The sequence below is a fragment of the Gavia stellata genome, chromosome Z (genome assembly GCF_030936135.1).
Source record: "Gavia stellata isolate bGavSte3 chromosome Z, bGavSte3.hap2, whole genome shotgun sequence".
Lineage (NCBI taxonomy): Eukaryota > Metazoa > Chordata > Aves > Gaviiformes > Gaviidae > Gavia > Gavia stellata.
In genome coordinates, this window is record NC_082637.1 from 52818984 (window position 1) to 52841002 (window position 22019).

Sequence of the window (22019 nt, forward strand, 5' to 3'; positions counted from 1 at the left end):
TGTAGATTGTTGCATTCACTCTTCCTATATGGTTGACTAACTCTTATCAGCTGCTTTCCAAGAGGAACACAACGGCATTCCCACCTCTCCCCAGGACCTCTGGCACTTCTGAGTCACTGTGCAACACAGAATCACAGAATCATTAAGGTTGGAAAAGACCTGTAAGATCATCAAGTCCAACCATCAACTCAACACCCCCATGCCCACCAAACCATGTCCCACAATGCCACGTCCACACGTTCCTTGAACACCTCCAGGGATGGTGACTCCACCACCTCCCTGGGCAGCCTGTTCCAATGCTTCACCACTCACTGAGTAAAGAAATTTTTCCTAATATCGAGTCTGAATCTCCCCTGGTGCAACTTGAGGCCATTTCCTCTTGTCCTATCGAAAGTCACTTGGGAGAAGAGACCAACACCCACCTCTCTGCAACCCCCTTTCAGGTAATTGTAGAGAGCAATGAGGTCTCCCCTCAGCCTCCTCTTCTCCAGACTAAACAACCCCAGCTCCCTCAGCAGCTCCTCATAAGACTTGTGCTCCAGACCCCTCACCAGCTTCGTTGCCCTTCTCTGGACACACCCCAGCACCTCAACGACCTTCTTGTAGTGAGGGGCCCAAAACTGAACACAGTATTCGAGGTGTGGCCTCACCAGGGCCAGGTCCTCCGGCTCAGCGACTGCAATGTGTGCAACTCTACTGCTTTCTACTCCAAATATGGGAGGTTCTTTGCCACACCCACAATGGTAAAGTGCTGTCTAATGTCAACCTGATGTCTTATTCTGAATGGGATGTGAACACGTCTGGAATATGTAAATATAAATTGTATTTTCCTAAAAAGCATTCAGTTTAAAACAAATTGTTTACTCGAGCACCTCCACTTTACTATGTTAGACACGTTTCTATCAACAAATACCAGTGGTAGCTTGACAATAGGAATACAGTTAATATGATATGCTGGCCTGATATGAAATAAAAGCCTTTTAAAGTCTAGAGAAGTCATCACAGGGTAATCTTGTGCACTGTATAAATGCATCTGATAAAACCAATTAAAGATGGTTCAAGACTGTTTGACAAATAATGAAGATAAAAGAAAACACAGGATTCCTTTAAGAACAGAAACCACAGTCTATAAAGGAGCCATTCATTTCCAAGCACATTAAGACTGTTACTTCATTTTATACAGAGAATTTTTATTATAGTTCTTCTACCTAAAAAAGCAATACAGATTTCAAAATACTGATTACAGCATAAGCATTCAAAGACCTGTGTCTCCAAAATGGCACATCTACAAGACATAAATACCTAACTCTATAGCTGTAGTCCCAAAAGTTCTTCCTAATCTGTTGTCTAAGAGGGCAGCATAAAATATGGAAGACCGCACAAATTAGACTTTCAAATCCAGTTAGCACCTATTTCTCTGACCCTTGATAGGCCAAGAAGCCAGTTCAGTCTTAGTCAGGTGGGTTTGGTTTAAGGGTTTTTTTTTTGTTTTTTATTAGTCAGTTGTGAAAAGTGAACGATAAAACAAATGACATTTTTTCAGGAAAAATGGGCTATATAACATATTTGTGATTAAACCTGTAATTGTTACATGGCGAACTGAAGCCCCAATTCAGCAAAGTATTTAAGAGTATTCTTGTTGCACACACACAGTCACTCGAGAAAGGATAACTATACCTACATATATGCATTTGTATGCATATATATGTGCATGCATGCACCTATAAGTTAATTTGTTATGTTATTTCAGAATCTAGCAATGCTGTTTCTGTGTTTAAGTTTGTTTTTTCTACTGAACTCAATGTGTGCAATGAGCAGCAGACAAAGAAAAAACCTAGCCCTGTGGGATTTTTATATAGAAGAGTTTCCATATGAGGCACTATACGAGCGGCAAAAGAAGTTCTATGAACGAAATGAATTCTGAGGATCATGAATAGCATAAGCAGTCAGCTTTAAATATCTATTGTTCTGCTCCTTCGGTCTTGGTTTATCTAGATGCAAACTTTTGTACTGTTGACAAAGGCAGAATTAGACATACATACATAGACCCCATGGCAAAATTTCCCAACCTGTTGAAAGCTGAGGCTTCCCTTGGAAGATGAAATCAGTTATACTCATTTTCCACTCTGCAGCAGTTTCTTACAGGCATCCTTACCATCACAGATACACATTCCCCAAGCTAACCCTTCAGCTGCTTCACATGCTGTGTTGCACTGAGTGAAATTAGCTTAAAATATTTCAATATGATACAAAAAGAGCCATTCAGTCTTGGTCACGCATATTGCAACATGCCAGCAGAGAAATAACACATATGCGTAACAAATGTATGCGCTTGCATGCGTGTGCCTGTGTATCCAGGTTTGAAACAAGTAATTCCTACCTGGCATCTACCATCTGCACAGACATCTAACCCATGCTGGCCACAAGAAGTCCCATCCATCACCTTCTCTGTCAGAAGGACGGGTTGATCCTTTCCAGCCGGTGAACAGAATAAGGCACATGGCTTTTCTGTAGTAGCAATTGATTGAAAAAAACACCAAACTGGTAAAAGGTCACTTAACAAATACAGAATTATTATCAACATTATTTTTATAACTCATATTTCCTTATCTGTGTGGCATGGATCTATGTCAGCGTAACAGGTGTCTTAGACACAGTGAAAACAAAAAGATTTTGACCCTTTTCTCAGTTGTTTGAAAAACTCAAGTTCTTTTCCCTGCTAGAGCATATTGGTGCTTTAAGCTTGGCCTACATAATAGTCATGTCATGTTCATTGTTGCAATTAAGAATATGCACGTTATAGCCGTTGGAATATTTTGGTGTAATCTATACTTTCATTCTACTATATTTTTGGCAGATCACAAATACTGGTTAAAAAAGAAACTTGAACACTTTCCAGATTTTCTAACTATGCAGGTCAAAGAGAAAGAAATTAAGTAACTGAGACACCCTGGGAAGAAAAATACACAGATTTACAAAGTCCACATTAAAAAAAAAAAAAGACAAAAAACTGAACACATTCTTTCTAACATCTTTCCCAAGGTCAGGCAATATTCTAATATATTTTTAAAACATTCTGCAAATAATTTGTAATCTTGAAAGATAATAAAAAAATAATAATATCCTATGTATCCACGTATTCCTAATGGTCATAATTTATAAATAATGAACTTTGCCTCACCACTGCCAAAGTAATGCCAAATAAAATAAACTAAGCCTCCTCTCAGTGGTCAACTGAGTACAAAATGACATGATTTTTTAGATCTTTATTTGCAAGTGTACTGACTCAGAACTTATTCCTAAATCTGTTGCAGATTTTTGAAGGGGTAAAGTCAATCCTGAACATGAAACTGATTTCACTTGGACACAATCTACACCGCTCTGACTTCACACTGACTTCTAGTTTCCTGGAGTGTGTTTTTATTAGTAAATTAAATGGTTCCAGGAAACGTTCATGGGCACTGGAATACTACTGACTGTACAGCTGAACCGTAAAACAATCTATGCCACATTTTTTTGCCTGTGCTAACTAGCACTAGCTCTGTCTAGACTGGAAATTGCCACCTGCAAAGGACCATTTCCAAAAAGCAGTTTGGATGTCACCATCCTTTTTAGAGTGCAAAAGAGCTGAAAAGTACAGACACAGGAATTCTGTGCCAACTGTGCCACATTTAATTTACTAAAATTGATACAGCTTCTGGGTATCTCTAGGGGACTGGTGCAAACAGATGTGATGTCTTTTGCCAACATCTGAAGCCAGTCAGACACAAGCCATCTCCAGCTGAGAAGCATGAGTCTCTGCCTGAGTTTGTGCCCTCTGCATTCCTGTTATACTCCTTCAATGGTAATACCAAAGTTCCCTGGGAGCTTTAAGCATGTATCAGCATTTTTTAAAGGAATACAAGATTAACAACCTAAACATTATTTTAAGGACAGTAACTTAACAACACCAGACAACTTCAACAGACTATAGGAGACTTCATTCAAATACAGCAACTATTTTGGACATGGTGCACAATTAATGTCTACTAAAGGCTAAGAGTGCAAATAATTAAGGATTGGGGAACAATGTATTTTTGTAATACTGGAATTGTTTAGCTGGTGCTCACTTTTCTGTCTTCTGAGGGACACCTCAAGACAACAGGATCTCTCAGAAAAAAGTTAGATGAAAACAACCATCCATACTCCTTAAGATGGGACAGGAGAGTGTCAAGATTTTTCATCAGATGACTGAATCATTCAAAGTCAGGCTGAAACCTTTGATCCCTTAGGATATAAACCATGTGTTCCTGTGCTAAAACAAAATTTAGTAAAACAAACCAAAACTAATTCACTAGATAAGCACCTATAAAATAGCTGGAGAGAGTTCTCCTTACTATGAAATGAGCTAACATAGAAGTCTAATGAAAATAGTCTCACAAGTTTTCACTTTGGCACTTTGAGAAAAGGCTTAGAAGAAAAAAGCACCCCTTGTTTAGCTAGGCGTATATTAAAATAAGTTCTTGATAATAAATTCACATTTTTCAGGATTCAGCAAAATAGTTCTCTTAAAATCTATGCTTTCTAATGGTTTCTGACAATTTGTTTCAAGAGTGAAATATAAATGGCAATAATGAACTACTTAAAAAGTGGTAACACTTACTTACAGTACTCCTGTGTCACTCCAGGCTCCTCTTTATCACTGGTTGCTATGATTTTGTTAATTTCTGAAATTAACTGCTTTCATAACTGAAGTTTTTCTTGATTATTTTTTTTTTTAATTAAATAAATTACATCATAACAATTTAGAGAAAGTTCAGTGGAATGTCAGCTATTGTTCACATTCCTAGCAAGAACTTGGGTAGAATGTTTTGTTTTCTAGTTGCTGATATTTTACACCAACATTATCTTTGCAGATGTTGTAAGTTGGACATTATTATACTCCTACTTGGGCACGCTCCTAATGGTATGGTATCTAAGCAAGTTTGTTACACTGAAGCATGCGTGCAGTATGGCAGGACTTTGCATGCAGTAGCTGTTAGGATTTGTAGAAATCTTATCTAAGTTTGCAGTATGCATTACATATGGATTTCTGCTGAAATCAAACACTGGTTTATGAAATACTGAAGTGTTAAGCTAAAAGTGCTCTCTCTTTCCTCAAAAACAGAAACTCACAATAACCGTCTTGTCTTTTTGGCTGTGTGGGTAGAAGTATAACTGATATACACATGCTTAATGACGTGGCATTCCTCTAGAAAGCTGTATTTCTGAGTCACTTCATACGACATTTCTGATTAAATAGGAAAAAACTGATACTGAATTTCAGTTCAAATGTAGTCGTTACATATCAAGAAGGACAAATTCAATAAGAATATAAGACAAAAGATTCCGGAGCATGTGAAAATACCACCAGATCTTGTCTATGAAATAAAAATGACTTACCAAAAATCTCAGGTTTGGGGTTTGCTTGTTTGTTTACTTTAGCTTTTACCATATCTTTCTTAATCAACAACAATATGAACAAGCTATAAGCCATATAAGCAGACAATAAGAATGTATCATCTTATCCTTACCATCATCGATGACAGCCTGCCACTGGTGCACATGCTTCTGATAGGAAGATCTGACACTGAAAGCCTGGCACTGCCAGTCCCTGAAGGCAGGCACGCCAGCAGGACAAGAAGGATTTTCACATACTCTGTACTGCATCGTGGGGCCATGGCACTCTCCTTCAAGGCCTGAACTAGAAAAGATGGCGTAAAAATCATGCTTTATTGTTCGAAATGTTTTGTCACACTTACAGCACAGTTCATTTACGCTATACACAAATTCAATTTAAATAGCAGATTTTTTTGTTGACACATAACATTAAGACATCACCCACAAAAAAATAAAAGTCACAGTACAAAACATGTTTGCCTTCTGTTTGGACTGGTTACATTACATATAAAGAGTCATGGGTGCTAATCCGTATTTTACACTTGGCCCCAAAGAAGCACTAGGGCTAGTAGGAGCGTTCAGTAAGGAGAACCTCAGCTGCAGTTTTGGTATCGTTCAGGTGATTTTTCTCTAGCTGGACTGAGCCAAAGGTGCCACTGAAAGGAAGCAACACCTGCAGGTTTGCTACCGCTCTTTTTTACAAATGTGGTGTTGCAAAGTTCAGACAATATGCTTTGTTTCTTTTTGGTCACTCCAGTTGTGCTTACAAGTCCTAATGAACAAATGCAAAAGAATAGTGAACTGCAGAAACTGGAGCTAATTATTTGGAATCTTGCCTGGAAAAATAAATGACTGAAAGTAAAATTAAGACATCCCTAAATTCTAGAAATAGCTTTTAGGCATAGAGCTTGAAGTGATGTTTAGATGGCAGGAAATATGAAAGCATTCTGCATATCTAAGGCTTCTGTTAAACTACCATGCTTTTTTATAGCCATATCCAAGTTTTCCTCACATTTCTTTAGGCAAACTTGTCTTTTTTAATCCCTCTCTCTTTCCTGTCATCATGTTTTTGCTCCAAATCTGTTATATTGTCTTTCCTCTTTCTTCATTTCCCCCTTTTGTTCTATTAGTCTCCTAAATCATCTGCTCTACTCTACTCTACTCTACTCTACTCTACTCTACTCTGCCCTGCCCTGCCCTGCCCTGCCCTGCCCTGCCCTGCCCTGCTTTGCCCTACCCTACTTTACTGTACTCTACTCTGATCTAGTCTAGTCTTCTCTATAATTGTCTTCATTACTCAGCTCTACTCTGTTCCTACTTCTGTGCCTATTTGCTCTTTTCTCTTGGTGTATAAATGACCCATGAAAGAGAGGTATGGTACTAAATAATCAAAAGGAAAGCATCTTTTAGATGACCACTGAGATATGGTGAAACAGACTCCATTCAAGTAAATGGAAAAACTTGCTTTATCCCCAATGGCACAAGGTTTTCAATTTCATAACACACGGACCCCAAATGTTGTTTCCAGATATTCTATTTAAATGTCTGTGAAACTGGTAGAAAGGTCTCTTGGTAAAAGTTGCATTTCCTTGGCTCTCCAAATGAGACAGAAGTCAATTTCTTCCAGCAAAAATATTGAAAGACTAGAATTACACACTGATGCTTTGCAAGTCAAAAATTACTAATTTAATTTTCTGTTGCTTCTTCAGGTGAAGCTTAAAAAGAAAGTTGTATTCTCCCATTAATATTATCTAAGCTTTTGACAGAAGCACAAAAGAGAAAAAACAGTGTTACCATGCAATAAAAAAACCTGAAATACCTATTCTCCTAAGCATTTTTCAGTATTCATAAAAAATGAATTGCTTATGTATAGAACAACTATATCTTAATGGGCTTCTGTACTCAGTAAGATTTAAATTCTGCTTGGAAATTCTGATGAACAGCAATGGAAACCTGAACTTGTTTTTACCCAGGGCATTTGCGTTGTCGACTGCTGATTCCAGTGTTGCAAGTACGGCTACAAGTGCTCCACGCGCTCCACTCCCCCTCCATATGCTCCGCAAAAGAGGTCCGACTGATACATTCTCCAGCCTTACACCACTAGGTGAAAATTCAGCTCTTAGGTAAATAAATCAAGGCATATGCAAAACAATTCACTGCTCCACAAGCATACAGGAACATAAACATTTTGTTCAATATGTATTTTTGTATGAGTCAGATATATATTCCTTCCTGTTGTTCTCCACAGCTTTTTTTTCTATTCTAGTAAATACAACAGCCAGAGACCTTTCTCTGCCTCAGTGGCCAAGGACCAGGTGCAACTCTTGTCCACAAGCTTGAGCACAAGTTCATTCCCAATACAGGATGCCTCCTGAAATAGCCTGCTAGAAACAGTCCCCAGACCATGCTGTCCCCTTCATTTGAGCCTGAGCACTACCCAGGAAAGCGCTTTAGGGTTCAGTCCGAACCTACTGCAGGGATCATCCTCCCGCTGAACTGTATGGACGATTACAGCACATTATTCAGGGCTGTTCTCAGGACTTGTTTGGTTCACTATTGCAGTTCCCACATACTGTATTGTCACTGATTATCCAGTGACAATTCCAGTAGAAGGATATATTACAAGTAATAGAGAAAATGAGATTTTGTTCACAACTTGTATTCAAAGAGAGAATGGAAGCCTCAGTAAGTTAGTGTTGAGAAAGTCAAGAGAATTTCTGGCATTTATTTAAATAATAATCACCTCAATAACCTTGTATGCATATAACATTTCCCAGGATGACTGCAATTTCTCACTCAAAAACTATCCAATCACTACTGTTATGGTCTGTAACCTATGTCCATATCTTGTATAAATCATCATAACTCTGCAGAAACTAGTACTTTATCAACTTATACCAGCCAAATATCTGTCCCGTGTATTATGAAATTTCAGCAATTGCAAAGCAATAAGGCTACAAGGAGACAATGAACACTTAATGTCATTAATGTCAGTAATTTAACCCATTTCTCTTTGCACTCTGGATTATTATTGAATTACTGTTATCTATGGATAACGTTCATGAAGTCTCATATTTTGAGCAAAACAAAACATGTCACTAATGCAGGCAATAAAGGCCTTTGTCACTTTCAGAATACACTTTGTTACTTGCAGTGTCTGTGCTAAATCCTTATCCATTAATCTTAAACTTCACCTGCAGTTTCAAACTGGTCTTCACTGATCCATTGATTTTAATTTTCTCTCTTAAATCATGGCATTACAAAGATGTCATAATTATACCACCTTTGAAAAGTCTTCACAGAGGATGGCTCCATCATTATATTGGATTTGGAATCAGAAACTACAGATTTTGTAGTGTTCTTAGATATGTTTCAGAACAAAAATGCTCAGATTTAGTTAAAGATATTCCTTCAGATATAATAGGCAAAATAGATTTTTCTCTAGAGATAGCATCTGCCTTATGTAGAGTCTGCGGGATGCTTATAAATCCTTATCTGAAAAAACAAACAACTTGGACAGGGTAAGCAAATGACGTTTCCATCACTTCCTAAGATCCTAAGAGGAGCACAAGACAACTATACTCCATCTCTACCATATAAGTAAAACAAAACAAAGCCAGTGATTTGTGTAATCTGAAGCTCATCTTGGACAGATAATAAAGTAAACAGGAAGAATAATCCTTTCTAATCCTCTGAGATGTTTCAGAGATGTCTGCTTAGTTTTTTACTGCTGGACATAAATAAGGTATCTTTGTAGCCTGGCACAAGGCTCAATAAGCCGTTCTAATTAGAATCAGTACTTTGTCTTACCCTTACTAATTGTTTACTCCCTACTAGCTAAGCTCTACAGCAAAGAGAATGGTGTTACCTTCCTCACTGGACTTTCCCAGGACCCATGTCACTACCATATGATAATGCTACGACAAGTATAAAGTTAGAATGAGTCCTCTGCAATGAGTTGCTATTATCACCTTTTGCAAGTCAGACATAAATACGCAGAACACACACTAATTTTGGGTGCCCAGTTCACTATGGCAATGGTTTCACAATGAAAAATTCTGGGTAGTCTTAATGAGAGGTGCTGCTTTCTTATTCCATACCATGGGCATGCCAGTCTCAACATAAAGAATGTGACATTGAACAAAAGGCATGTCCCTGACTTACCTGGTATTGACTTAAGAGAATATCAACTACAGACATTTATCAGAATCAAAAGATTGCAGCAAATGTCATTATTTTAGAGATACGAAAATGAATAAAGCCTTTTTACCTTTAGCATGTAAAATGTTACTATCTGAACATTTTGTCCTACACAGTTGATTGATTTGTTTACTTTTTTAGGGGGATGATGACAGTCCTGGTGAATGTAATATGAATCAAAGAGCAAATCACTCCTGTGGGAGACTGCTGTCAGCACAAAATAATGAAAATTCCAAGATATATGCATGCTCCTGCTCTATTATCTATTTGAGGTTATTTATCTTCATTTACAGTTATATACAGAAATGACAGTGATTATTCAAACAGGAAAGGTCTTGAAGGACATTTAATGTAAATCTGACTTCAGGTGACCATTTAATTTCTCTTTGATGGCATGCTTTTAATGACATTCATCACTCTTTCACATGCACTGACACTATAAATATTTCTTTACAAAGCTTATCCTGAAAAGTTGTGTCATAAATCTGTATTGATTGCTTCGATGAGACTATTTCTAAATCTTAAATCGTAGCTGAGAACTTTGTATCTTTGAAAGCTTATACTTCTGTTTACAGTCAACAGTACAACAATGGCATTCCATTCATAAATAGGATACAAAATCAGAATGAATTTGAAATAAAACAGTGCAAGCATTAAAATATCTGTGGCTTTGGCTAAATCCTTTTTTAAATTCAGTGGTTTTAGTGAAATTTACTTTTTTTGATATCATACTATATAACACATAATACATTCAACTATCTATGTATGATTTTTATGGTAATTGAGGTAAGCAGGAACTTTAAACAAGTGCAAAGACCTATTCAGCTTGTTTCCTCAAATGTTAGGTGTTCAATATAATTTATATTGCTTTTTCACCAGAAACATACCTTTCCAGTGTCACAGTCTGTTCCGTCCATTGGTGGATCCAGTTTAGTTTTGCATTCCTTCTCACTTTCCACCTTACACCACAACCCGGTGCAAATGACATGCTGAAAACCAAACACACATGTAAGCACAAAATCCATCTTATGCAAAATCACTTTCTGCATGAAATCCACATGAGCCTTTGTGCAGCTACATGGAACTATATTCATGAAAATTTTGTAAAAATGCATTTGTAAGAAACTTTGAGGCTTGTCCAGGACTTCCAAATCCTCCTTGTTCTTATCATCCCAATGATTGCTGCTACCTTACGCTTTTCCAATGATCCATAATTCCTCTAGAATTCATTAATTCCTCTAGAAATATCTCAAAAAGAAATCAAACTTGATATCCACAAAGAAGACACAAAGTAAACTGACAAATCAGGATGAAATAATTTTGCTGGGAAGAAGCAAAGAATGGAGATGAGAGGGGTACTAGTCATTAGTGAATTTTAGAGATGGAAATAAAAGCTGCTTATTCTGTCCCTCCTAAGCATCAGAACACGATAGTTTTACCTTCTTCAAAAGAAAACACAGCCTTGAAGTATGCTGGCTCACATTTCCCTGAATTTCCTTGGCAGCTTTCCCTATTTTCCTCTAAAAAGTCCTCCTTCTCCCCTAATTTTCAGGCATGACTTCATTCTCCTCGATGTCTTGTTCCTCTCTTACTGGGAAACTGGGTGGAACTGAACAGAGGGCATGTGGGGCTCAGCTGTGGCCTGAATGTTATTGCATGTGCAGACTGATTCCCCCCAAATATGTACAGTACCCCCAAAGAGGGGAAAGAAGGATCAGGAGAGGGCGATGCATTGCAGGGAGGATAAAAGGTAAAGATACTCTGTTTTTTTGAAACCAGGGTTGCCAGAAGACACGCTTTTTCTGATTGAAATTATTTGTTACATTGGTAAACCTAGCAAGAGTCTCTGTGCCTTTTACACTATGCATGAAAAATGTGTGATGAATCTTACGCTACCTTGAAAAAAGTCTTGCTGCACAGGAAACATAACTCAACAAAAGATCGTGTCTGAACCAAGGAACAGGACAGTTCTAGTGGGAGTCTTGCATGTAAAAATGTCTGTAACACCAGCTTTCAAAAAAAGTCGAAGATTGTAGAGGTCTGAAGCATTGCACAGAAACAAGAGACAGGATGGCAGCAGTCAAACTCACTCCTGACTCATCCTGTAACAGTTTTGTGCTGAAGCTGAACTAACAAGACAACAGTTAGCCTATGCATATCCTAAAACATAGCTACAGAAGTCCTATTCTCTTGGATAGGAGGATTGGAGGATGACTTGTAAGGTTTTTTTTTGGGGGCTTTCCATTTCAGTCAAATGAGAAATAGACTCTTCAGTTACTCTTCAGATTGTACTTCTGCTGCAGAAGTAAGAGAAATGGAGATTACTGTTATGATTTAACTTTTGACATTTGGGTATTTCTGCATGTGGCTGGGGAAAACCCATGCTGCACAACTTGTTTTTTTCATTAGCAACCTGCAATGCTGCAGATCAGGACTGATTTGAAAACTAACAGAAATCTGGACACCAGTGTCAATATTACAGTCACTCCAAAATCAGAGCACAAACTTCTAAACCAGAATTGTACTCCTCTGGGAAGAAAGTTTCATTCAGTCAAAATCAGGATAACTAAGTTAATGTTCACAGAGGTTTACTAGTTATCTATTATAAGCTATTACAGTTTTCTAGACTAGCCAAGGGAAGTAAGACTTACTGGAGATGATAAACTTACACCTGTGATATTAGACTATTGACAACCTGTAAAACATTTCATTGTGTCTACACTGGAAAACAAAGTAGTGCCAAGCATGCACAAAGACATTTTTCTGAAAGAACGTGTTAATCACGAGTTTTTAACAGCAAAAGGTAGTAAAATATAACATGAAAGTCACAATGTACTACAGAAATAGCAGAGGTCATTACAGCTTTTGTGGAGCTTTTTTGAATGAAAAGAGTGAGGCAGGTCTGTGTGCAAAATAGGGATGCTTTTCCAGTCACATAAGTATCTGGAAAGAAGGCCCCGTTAGGAGGGGAGACCAGAGACAAAAAGACCATTTCAGAACTGTATATGTGCAAAGTCAAGGTTGTTTAAACTGTGGTGGTGGAGATGAGGACAGATGTATCACCAGGGCTATAATATTTCCTTGACTTTCATTCTTTTCACTGTGATCTTTCCCTGAAATGCCTTAAAAATCACTATGAAATATAACCGGTCTCCTACTTCTTTGCAAAGATCACAGCTGTGTTATGACAAGAATTGTTTTAGTGGAACTGACTAGATAGCATTTGCATCCTGGACTTTAATCTTAAGAGCCAACATTTAATAGTTCAACAATTATATTCAATTGTCAAGTTCTACAATCACATTTAATCATCAAGAACTCCTTCTGGGCCATGATCTCACTATCTGTTATGTGAAACAATGTTAGGGTCTAATTGGTTCTTGTGTGAGACATCATGGGCATAAAAGCAAACTTGGCTCCCTTACAAGATAAGCATGGTGACATGGTATAAATCTTGTACTCTGAGATCCACTCACGCTTTTCTCAGGCTCTATAAATTTTGCTTAGGGTATGAGAAAAAGGTCTTTGAAATAAAGATAAAAAAGAAAAAATAAAGTCTGGACACCATTCACGAAAGAGGAGTGGGAAGGGCTCACTTTTAGGAAAATACAGGAGTAGGTCCTCAATGGTCCCTTCGAAGTCCTTTGCTTTAGCCATTAAATCATAAAAAGGAATTCCTGATAGCAAGGGAAAATCATTGGCATCTGCAGTGTTTCTCAGAGGCTGCCATGTACTGTGACCATAAATTATCCTAAAGTGCTGGTCAATAATAACATTTGTAGAAAATTAGAGCTCATCAGAAATGCATTATTGATTGTACCACTGATATTTGTAGATTATTTTTAGATCATTAAGAAAATTCTTTTCTATCATTACTCAGTTGTTTTCTTAGTTGAGTAGCTGTTACATATGAAACTTTCTTGCTTAATGTAAAAGACTGCATGGAAGTCTGGTCATCAAATTATCATCTAGTCACAAAAAATCTAAGACTCTGACATAGTTCATAATTTTTCTTTTACAAAGTTACACTAAAGTGCATGAACTGTTCAGCAAGTAGAATGTATCCAAGAAATCCTGGGCCATAAGTTGTTGGATTTACTGAAGTTTAAATGAACTTTCAAGGAGTATGTTTCTCTCTCATTTCCTGGCTTGTGGACAACAACTGTAACCACAGTAAACTGCCAGTTATTGGCAGAGTAGAAGAGAGCATACAGAGATAAAAGAAAGTAGTTTGGATTTCATGGAAAATCCAGTGGTTGCCAAAGTACAATGAAATAATTATTTTAATGAATTAATACTGCAACTAACAAAATACTGTATTCAATTTAGAAAAGTCTTCTAAACGTTGACTTCTCTAATGGCAGCCACAATAATCTGCACAATCAACACAGTGAACTTTGAATCACTTTCATAGTATGTAAAATGCAATTATTTGGTAGGTTACATTTGAAATATTTGTTATTTCAATGCAATATCCTCATATTTCAGAGGGAGATGATAACATTAGCTACTGACTAACAACACTTTGCAATCAGACAATGTTGGTGTTGCACAGTCCATGTGCTAGAACTCATGAAGAATTTCTGGGAAGTTTATACAGCTTGGTTCTAGCCCAACTTAAGTTGCAACATCTTTTTCTTTCTTTCTCTTCATGCGTAGGAGAAACATATGTAAGAGCAGGGTGGCTTTCTTTGCCCTTGGGCTGTGTGCTCTCCATTGCTCTGAGTTGCCTCTTCACCATAGAAACCTTATTTAATTGGACTGGGATACTATAAACTTCCCTAACAGAAGAGCTAAATTTAAGACCCACAGCAGGGAACAAAAGAAGGAGATCTGAATATAGTGCCTAAGCTTGTTGTAGCTAGCTCTTCAGGTCTACAGTCTGATGATCAGATTTCTTGGATTTTTTTGTTGGGGAGAAGGTGGAAGTGTAAATTTTGCTTCCAGGCAAAAGAATGCAGAGGAAAACCAACATGGTGACTTGACGGAGATTAGCAGTGGAGCTTTGGAGAACTTCTCTTCTGCCTCAGTGCCCTCACCAGATTTTCTCAATTCTGTCCTTAGTGTCTTTTATTAATTTTTATGTAATTTCTAATAAGTCCAAGGCTCTTAAAGATGCATTACAATAATCTTGTGATTCAGTATTTGCTTATATGATTTCTGGTTCATGGTTACCAGTTTTGCAGAGGATTTTGGTGAACTGCAGAAGTTTCTTTGCCTTGCTCTCTTCTCAGAAACTGTTACCACATTCTCTTTTTCTTACTCTTAAGACCATAAGTTTATCAAGGAACGGACTTGATTTACAAAGAAGACTGAAAACTCAATTGCAGTTTCTCAGAAAAAAAGAATAGTTGAAAAGACCACTGGCCTTTCATATTGTCTCGCATCATTACCAGGTTCTTTCTGCAAAGCAAGCCCGCATTGTCTCTGGATTTAAGTTAGAATGGTATCTTAATGGTATCTTAATACTAATATTTATTAGGAATTTTTGCTAAACTAACCATTTTAATATAAAGTCATGATCCAGTAAGTGGGAAAAAAAGAAGGATGGTACAAGTGATGTAGCTGAAATGTGTCCTCTTACATACAAAATGCCAGAAGAGGAGAAAATGATTGAAGATGATTCAAAATGGACAATTAGGTACCAGAACCCAGAGTCTAAGTAGTCTTTGTGCAAACAGTTGAACACTACCAGGGTAGCATTAACTGAATTTAACTTCCTAACATTTCTAAAATAATAATGAAAGTCAAAGAAACCTTGGAGTCAGGACCCCGAGAGAAGAATATTCACTGCACCTGTGAACAAAACACAACAGGCATGGGACTACTCGGCTACCTGAATTTATATGCCTGAATTAGAACTAAACACAAGGGAGGGGAAGCTCCCAGAGAAATGAAAAGCATATAAAGGTATTATGCAACAGCAGGTCTCCAGGTTTGACTATGTCTTCAACTACTTTTGAAATCCTTTTACCTGGTAAAGAAGACCTAGAAGAAATAATGGTCTAACGCTGTACCATTTTCCTGTTCAAAATAGGTTTCTAGAGAAGGAGAAACCAAGATCACATCTTTTAATGGAAAACAAAGTACTAAAAACAAGAAACAGATTACAATTCATGAAAAATGCACTTGGAACTAAGTAGGAACTTTTGTAGAATCATTGAGTTCTACTGCTCATCCCTCAGAGTGAAAATGTTTTCAATAAGACAGTTAAAATAATAACCAGTAACCTACAGCTCCTTTTTTTTCAGCTATGCTACACTCAGCATGTGGTAGTCACACACATACTGCAATGTTTCCTTTGAGAATCTTTAGGATAAAGATTACTCTCACTGAAACTCACTAAAGAAAGAGTACTATGTCCAAGCTGAAAAGATGAAGAGAACTGAAGAACTAAAGGAGTAAGGAATTACGCTTTCATATTAAATACTCCTGACATTGCCAGGCCATCTGCCTGATCTGACTCTGATGAAATTTTAATTCACAGTTCCTCCTAGCCCCTGTTCTATCAACCCATACTCCATGCACTTCACACATTTGTAATATAGTGGTCAACGGCTCAATGTTCAGATGGAGACCGGTGACACGTGGTGTCTCTCAGGGGTCCGTACTGGAGCCTGTACTGTGTAAGATCTTCATCAGTGACATAGTGGGATTGAGTGCACCCTCAGCAAGTTTGCAGAGGACACCATGCTGTGTGGTGCAGTTGACACTCCTGAGAGATGGGATGCCATCCAGAGGGACCTGGACAAGCTCGAGAAGTGGGCCCATAAGGTTCATAAGTTGAACCTTATGAGGTTCAACAAGGCCAAGTGCAAGGTCCTGCACATGGGTCGGGGCAACCCCCAGTATTGATACAGGCTGGTAGATGAAGGGATTGAGAGCAGCCCTGCAGAGAAGGACTTGGGGGTACTGGTGGATGACAAGCTGGACATGAGCCAGCAATGAGTGCTCGCAGCCCAGGCGGCCAACCATATCCTGGGCTGCATCAAAAGAAGCATGACCAGCAGGTCGAGGGAGGTGATTTTGCCCCTCTACTTCGCTTTGGTGAGACCCCACCTGGAGTACTGCATCCAGCTCTGGAGCCCTCAGCGCAGGAAAGACATGGACCTGTTGGAGTGGGGCCAGAGAAGGGCCACAAAAATGATCAGAGGGATGGAACACCTCTCCTATGAAGAAAGGCTGAGAGAGCTGGGATTGTTCAACCTGGAGAAGAGAAGGCTCTGGGGAGATCTGATTGCAGCCTTTCAGTACTTAAAGGGGGCTTATAAGAAAGATGGGGATAGACTTTTTAGCAGGGCCTGTTGAGATAGCACAAGGGTTAATGGTTTTAAACTAAAAGAAGGTAGATTTAGATTAGATATAAGGAAGAATTTTTTTACAATGAGGGTGGTGAAACACTGGAACAGGTTGCCCAGAGAGGTGGTAGATGCCCCGTCCCTAGAAACATTCAAGGCCAGGTTGGATGGGGCTCTGAGCAGCCTGGTCTGGTTGATGTCCCTGCTCACTGCAGGAAGGTTGGACTAGATGACCTTCCAAGGTCCCTTCCAACCCAAACCATTCTATGATTCTATGAGTATCATCTACCCATCTTGTATTGGTTACTTTCTCAAGGGCATCCAACATGTTTAGTACCTGTCCTGTTGACATTAAAGAAGGACAATTTTTCTCTGTTAAAACCATACTTAAAATGCTTCTTCAATCAGATGTCTACTAGTATCAGGCCATAAAATCATGAAGAGCTCTTCAATTTTGTAAATCTGCCTCTTCAAGATTAATATATAGTGACAGTGTTTAATGCAAAGGCATGAAGCAATTGTCAACAAACTCCCTTAAGTACTCCTATTGCCATGGCACTGCATGGCTCTGCCAGGGCTCGCAGGGTACCTGCTGGGAGGCAGGGTATATTCAGCGATACAGAGAGCCCAGCTATCACCACTATTCTCCCTCAGAGCTAGCACAGGCACAGCATACTCTGCTGAAGGTCAGATATGGAGGTTCAATATCCAAAACATAATGAAACGGAACCTACATAAGAAATCTGGTCCCAGTGGAATGAACTGCAAATATTCCATTTGCTGCAACGAGGTGACTTTACACTATGACATTTTCTATTTCTAAAGTACAAGGAACATATCAGTGGTATGCTATGACACAACATAATTCAGGATGTTTGGAGAGCCAAAGCAAGCCTTACAAGATAAACAAATGAAAATGTTCATATTAACTTTGGAAAGCAAAGTGTAAACTTCTCATTTCAAAGGTACTATGTTCTCTTTCTCTCAAGCACATGCACAAAAATATGTCTCACAGAAAAATGAGTTGGTAGGTGTATTTTCTGAAGTACACAACCATCCTTACCTGCATTTCTTGGCAAAAGGAAGCGGTTGGTCCAAAAAGAATCTGACACTGTTCATCCGCAGTGTATGTCACTCCCGGGAGCTTGGAGGGAATAATCACAGAATTGAGGCTCTGAGGGTTCGTCTGTAGCAGACAGTTACTGGCCTTTGACCTGGCAATACACAGAGATTCATATGCTGAGCAATCCTAAACAGTCTGATTGTCATGCTGACTTAAACATGCATTTGACATTAGAAAAATGTGGACTCTTAAGATGTTTTTATTCATCAGCATTGGGCTGTCATTCAGAGAAATGACTCTGGATAATTTAATATGGCTTTTCTGATATTAGTTAACGGTGTGTTCTGATGTTGCACATTTGCAGGAAGACAACGTATTTTATCAACTACAAAAGGAATTTCAGGAAAGCGCTGGACAACATTTTAGTGTAAAATTTTCTTAACTGATTAAGGTTTGGATAGAGATTTAAACAATTACAAAAAAGCAGAAAATGCATAGGCAGTTGTGTAGCTTAGTTTTCACATCTAGCAGGACCTTAAATTAATCACTTAAGATTTTATATATATATAGACACACATTTAAAAATACATACATTTCTGAGCTAGTAGCCAGAAACCTCAACTTTTCTCAAACACTGAAGAAAAAATATTTGAAAATACTTAAACCTGTTCAAGCACCAAGCCACGGTTTTGATTTCTGTCTAGATTCAGTACCAATGTGTCAGATTAACACATCTAACTTATCCTAACTATTCCAGTGTCATTTAGCAGACCTTTTGAGGACTGCTTAACTGTTGCAAGTAAATTCTCAACAGATATATTTATAAACTTAATAAAGGAACAGAGCTTTAGGGAACAGACCCTATATAAGAGCTATGGAGTGAAACTAATTGTTTTAATTTGGTTTCTAGGTATGCTATTCTCTATTAAATATCTCATAGTAAACTTCTATTTAAAAAATTAACATAATGTAATTATACTGCATGGTTTGAGATTGAATGGCACAATATAGATCAGAGAATCTACATAATGTTCATAGGTCATTCACTGTCCAACGTTCTTCAATACATAGCATATTAATATATTTTAAACTTATTTACATATATATATAAAATATATAAAATATGTATTAGTATTATCATATACTTTAAGATGTGGAAATACAAAAATACAAATAATTGCTGAAAAAAGTTATAATTTAATCAATCTGTCAAATACTATACAGTTCATGACATTTTAAATTGTTTTGATGTATTATGTAACCACAAGTCTTCCACAGAATTGTCAAAAAATATTGAAAAGTTATTATTTCAGGATAGTTATTGCAACTATTTGTAAATGACATACAGTAAGAGTTCTTTTTCTTGAATGATATACCTGAGAAATCTTTCCAGATCTTCTCTGCTGCACCGAGACCATGAAACATCCCCAAGATTCTGTCCTTTAATCCACTCCCCAGACATGATATGGAGACCATCTGCACAGGATGGGTGGTCATTGTCGTGGTTTATCCCCATGCTGAATTTTGAAGTTATTAAAAATAAACCAAAGCACAACAAAATAACAAGCTGTTTTCAAAATGTTTGTAAGTTAAAACTCTTGAAAGAGGCTATGAAAAACTCATGTATATTACATGTAGGAAATCTTCTGATATTTTTGCATGATACCTTTCACAGAAGTACATGGAACCATGTGTGGAGGACAATTCTATACTGTAAGGAGAAAGTCAAATTACTCAGAGACTGCAAAGATGGGATAAGTTTGCTGCTTCTATGGAAAAACTAGAGTACATCATGCTTCTCCATATTTCACCACACTGCAGTGCCAAGGGGCAAAAAAGGCCTGCCACCCATCACTGAAAACACCAGCTCACTTTTCTTCTCCACTCTATCCTAAAACCCCTTCATGACTAGATCAAATTTTATATTGTTTTGCAAGCCGCATTACCTTGTTTTTACTAACGAAATGAATTTAAATGCCGTGTAGGGCTTTGTTTTGCCTACCAGAGTGCTCAGTGTCTTACAGTGATGTGTACAGCCCACAGTCTGGAGCCCTGGAACAGCTGCCTCTGCATGAATTGGATAATTTTGTTAGTTGTAAACAGTGTAACAGGCGTAAACAAATCTGTCTGACTCTCATCTTAGCTTCTGTCTTTTCTTGAACTGCCTGAATGGGACAAAACAACTACATGAAAGTGCCCTTGCACTTTCCTTACATTCTTCTTACATGCCTCACATGTGGACTTTGAGATGTCCTTATCTCCATAGTTCTATCCATAAGAACTGTGGAAGAAGACACAGAAAATATAACGACACTTTACTGTGCTGACTGCGCATGAAATAATAGATTTTGCTTACAGATCTTCAAGTCATGTACTTCCTTACTACAAATGTACTCATTTATCAGTGTCTCATATATACTATGTTTTGCAATAAAGCATTTACAACACACAAGTACACAAAATCTTGTTGATACAATTTATGATAGAATTGATGGCTCCCATTTATGCAGAGTAGGAATTAACACATTTACATGTTATTTAAAACATTTTTTAAAGTTAAAAATTAAAAAAAAATTAAGAAATATTTTCTGATTCCTACTGTTTCCCATCCACTCTGAAGAGCAATTCTGGAAGTCAGACTTTGTCACAAACTAGTCTGTAAAATCACCCAGAAAAATCTTCACTGTTTCAAAAACCAATTCCACTAGCCACCATTAGAGACAAACATCAGTGTAACCCTTTTTTCCAATCTACTACCACAGAAGCATTCTGTATAGCACATGAATTACGAGGACAACATTGTCTTTTAAGCTAAGAGGTGGTAAAAACCGTTGTATTTATAACAACTGTGTATATCAGCAACATTAAGCACTAATAAAAAAATCTAATTCCAACTGCCTTCCAATACTTCAGCTGCTATACTTTTGTAACACTTCACAGAATCACAGAATGATAGGGGTTGGAAGGGACCTCTGGAGATCATCTAGTTCAACCCCTCCACCAGAGCAGGGTCACCTAGAGCAGGTTGCACAAGAATGCATCCAGGTGAGTTTTTAATATCTCCAGAGAAGGAGATTCCACAACCTCTCTGGGCAGCCTTTTTCAGTGCTCTGCCACCTTCAAAGTAAAGAAGTTCCTCCTCATGTTTAGATGGAACTTCCTATGACCAAGTTGGTGCCTGTTACCTCTTGTCCTGTCACTGAGCACCACCAATAAAAGACTGGCCCCATCCTCCTGGCACCCACCCCTTAAGTATTTAGAAGCATTCATAAGATCCCCCCTCAGTCTTCTCTCCTCCAGACTAAAAAGACCCAAGTCCCTCAGCCTTTCCTCATAAGAAAGATGTTCCAGCCCCCTAATCGTCTTTGTAGCCCTCTGCTGTACCCTCTCCAGCAGGTCCCTGACCTTCTTGAACTGCGGAGCCCAGAACTGGGCACAGTACTCCAGATGCGGCCTCACCAGGGCAGAGTAGAGGGGGAGGATAACCTTCCTTGATCTGCTTCCCACACTCTTTTTGATGCACCCCAGGATACCATTGGCCTTCTTGGCCACAAGGGCACATTGCTGGCTCCTGGTCATCCTGTTGTCCACCAGGACTCCCTGGGCCCTTTCCACAGAGCTGCTCTCCAGCAGGTCAGCCCCTAACCTGTGCTGATGCATGGCATTATTCCTCCCCAGGTGCAGTACCCTACACTTGCCTTTGTTGAAGTTCATAAGGTTCCTTTTTGCCCAGCTCTCCAGCCTGTCAAGCTGAACAGCAGCACAGCCTTCAGTGTGTCAGCCACTCCTCCCAGTTTTGTGTCATCAGCCAACTTGCTGAGGGCACACTCTATCCGTTTTTCCAGGTCATTGATGAATATATTGAACAGGACTGGACCCAGTACTGACCCTTGGGGAACACCACTTGGTACAGACCTCCAACTAGACTCTGTGCCACTAATCACAACCCTCTGAGCTCTATCTATCAGCCAGTTTTCAATCCACCCCACTGTCCATTCATCTAACCCACACTTCCTAAGCTTGCCTATGAGGATGATGTG

The 22019-nt window shown here is 38.4% G+C and overlaps 1 protein-coding gene across 1 annotated transcript in view; it reads right to left on the bottom strand.

Moving 5' to 3' along the window:
* ADAMTS19 (ADAM metallopeptidase with thrombospondin type 1 motif 19) overlaps positions 1-22019 on the bottom strand; it is a 156612-nt gene that overhangs the window by 45681 nt on the left and 88912 nt on the right. Inside the window, exons 9-14 of the mRNA XM_059833503.1 lie at positions 19356-19496; positions 17980-18130; positions 10506-10607; positions 7388-7518; positions 5553-5722; positions 2381-2508 (exon numbers count right to left, since the gene is read on the bottom strand). Of these exons, the coding sequence (XP_059689486.1) occupies positions 2381-2508; positions 5553-5722; positions 7388-7518; positions 10506-10607; positions 17980-18130; positions 19356-19496 (823 nt within the window). The remainder of the gene's footprint in view (positions 1-2380; positions 2509-5552; positions 5723-7387; positions 7519-10505; positions 10608-17979; positions 18131-19355; positions 19497-22019) is intronic.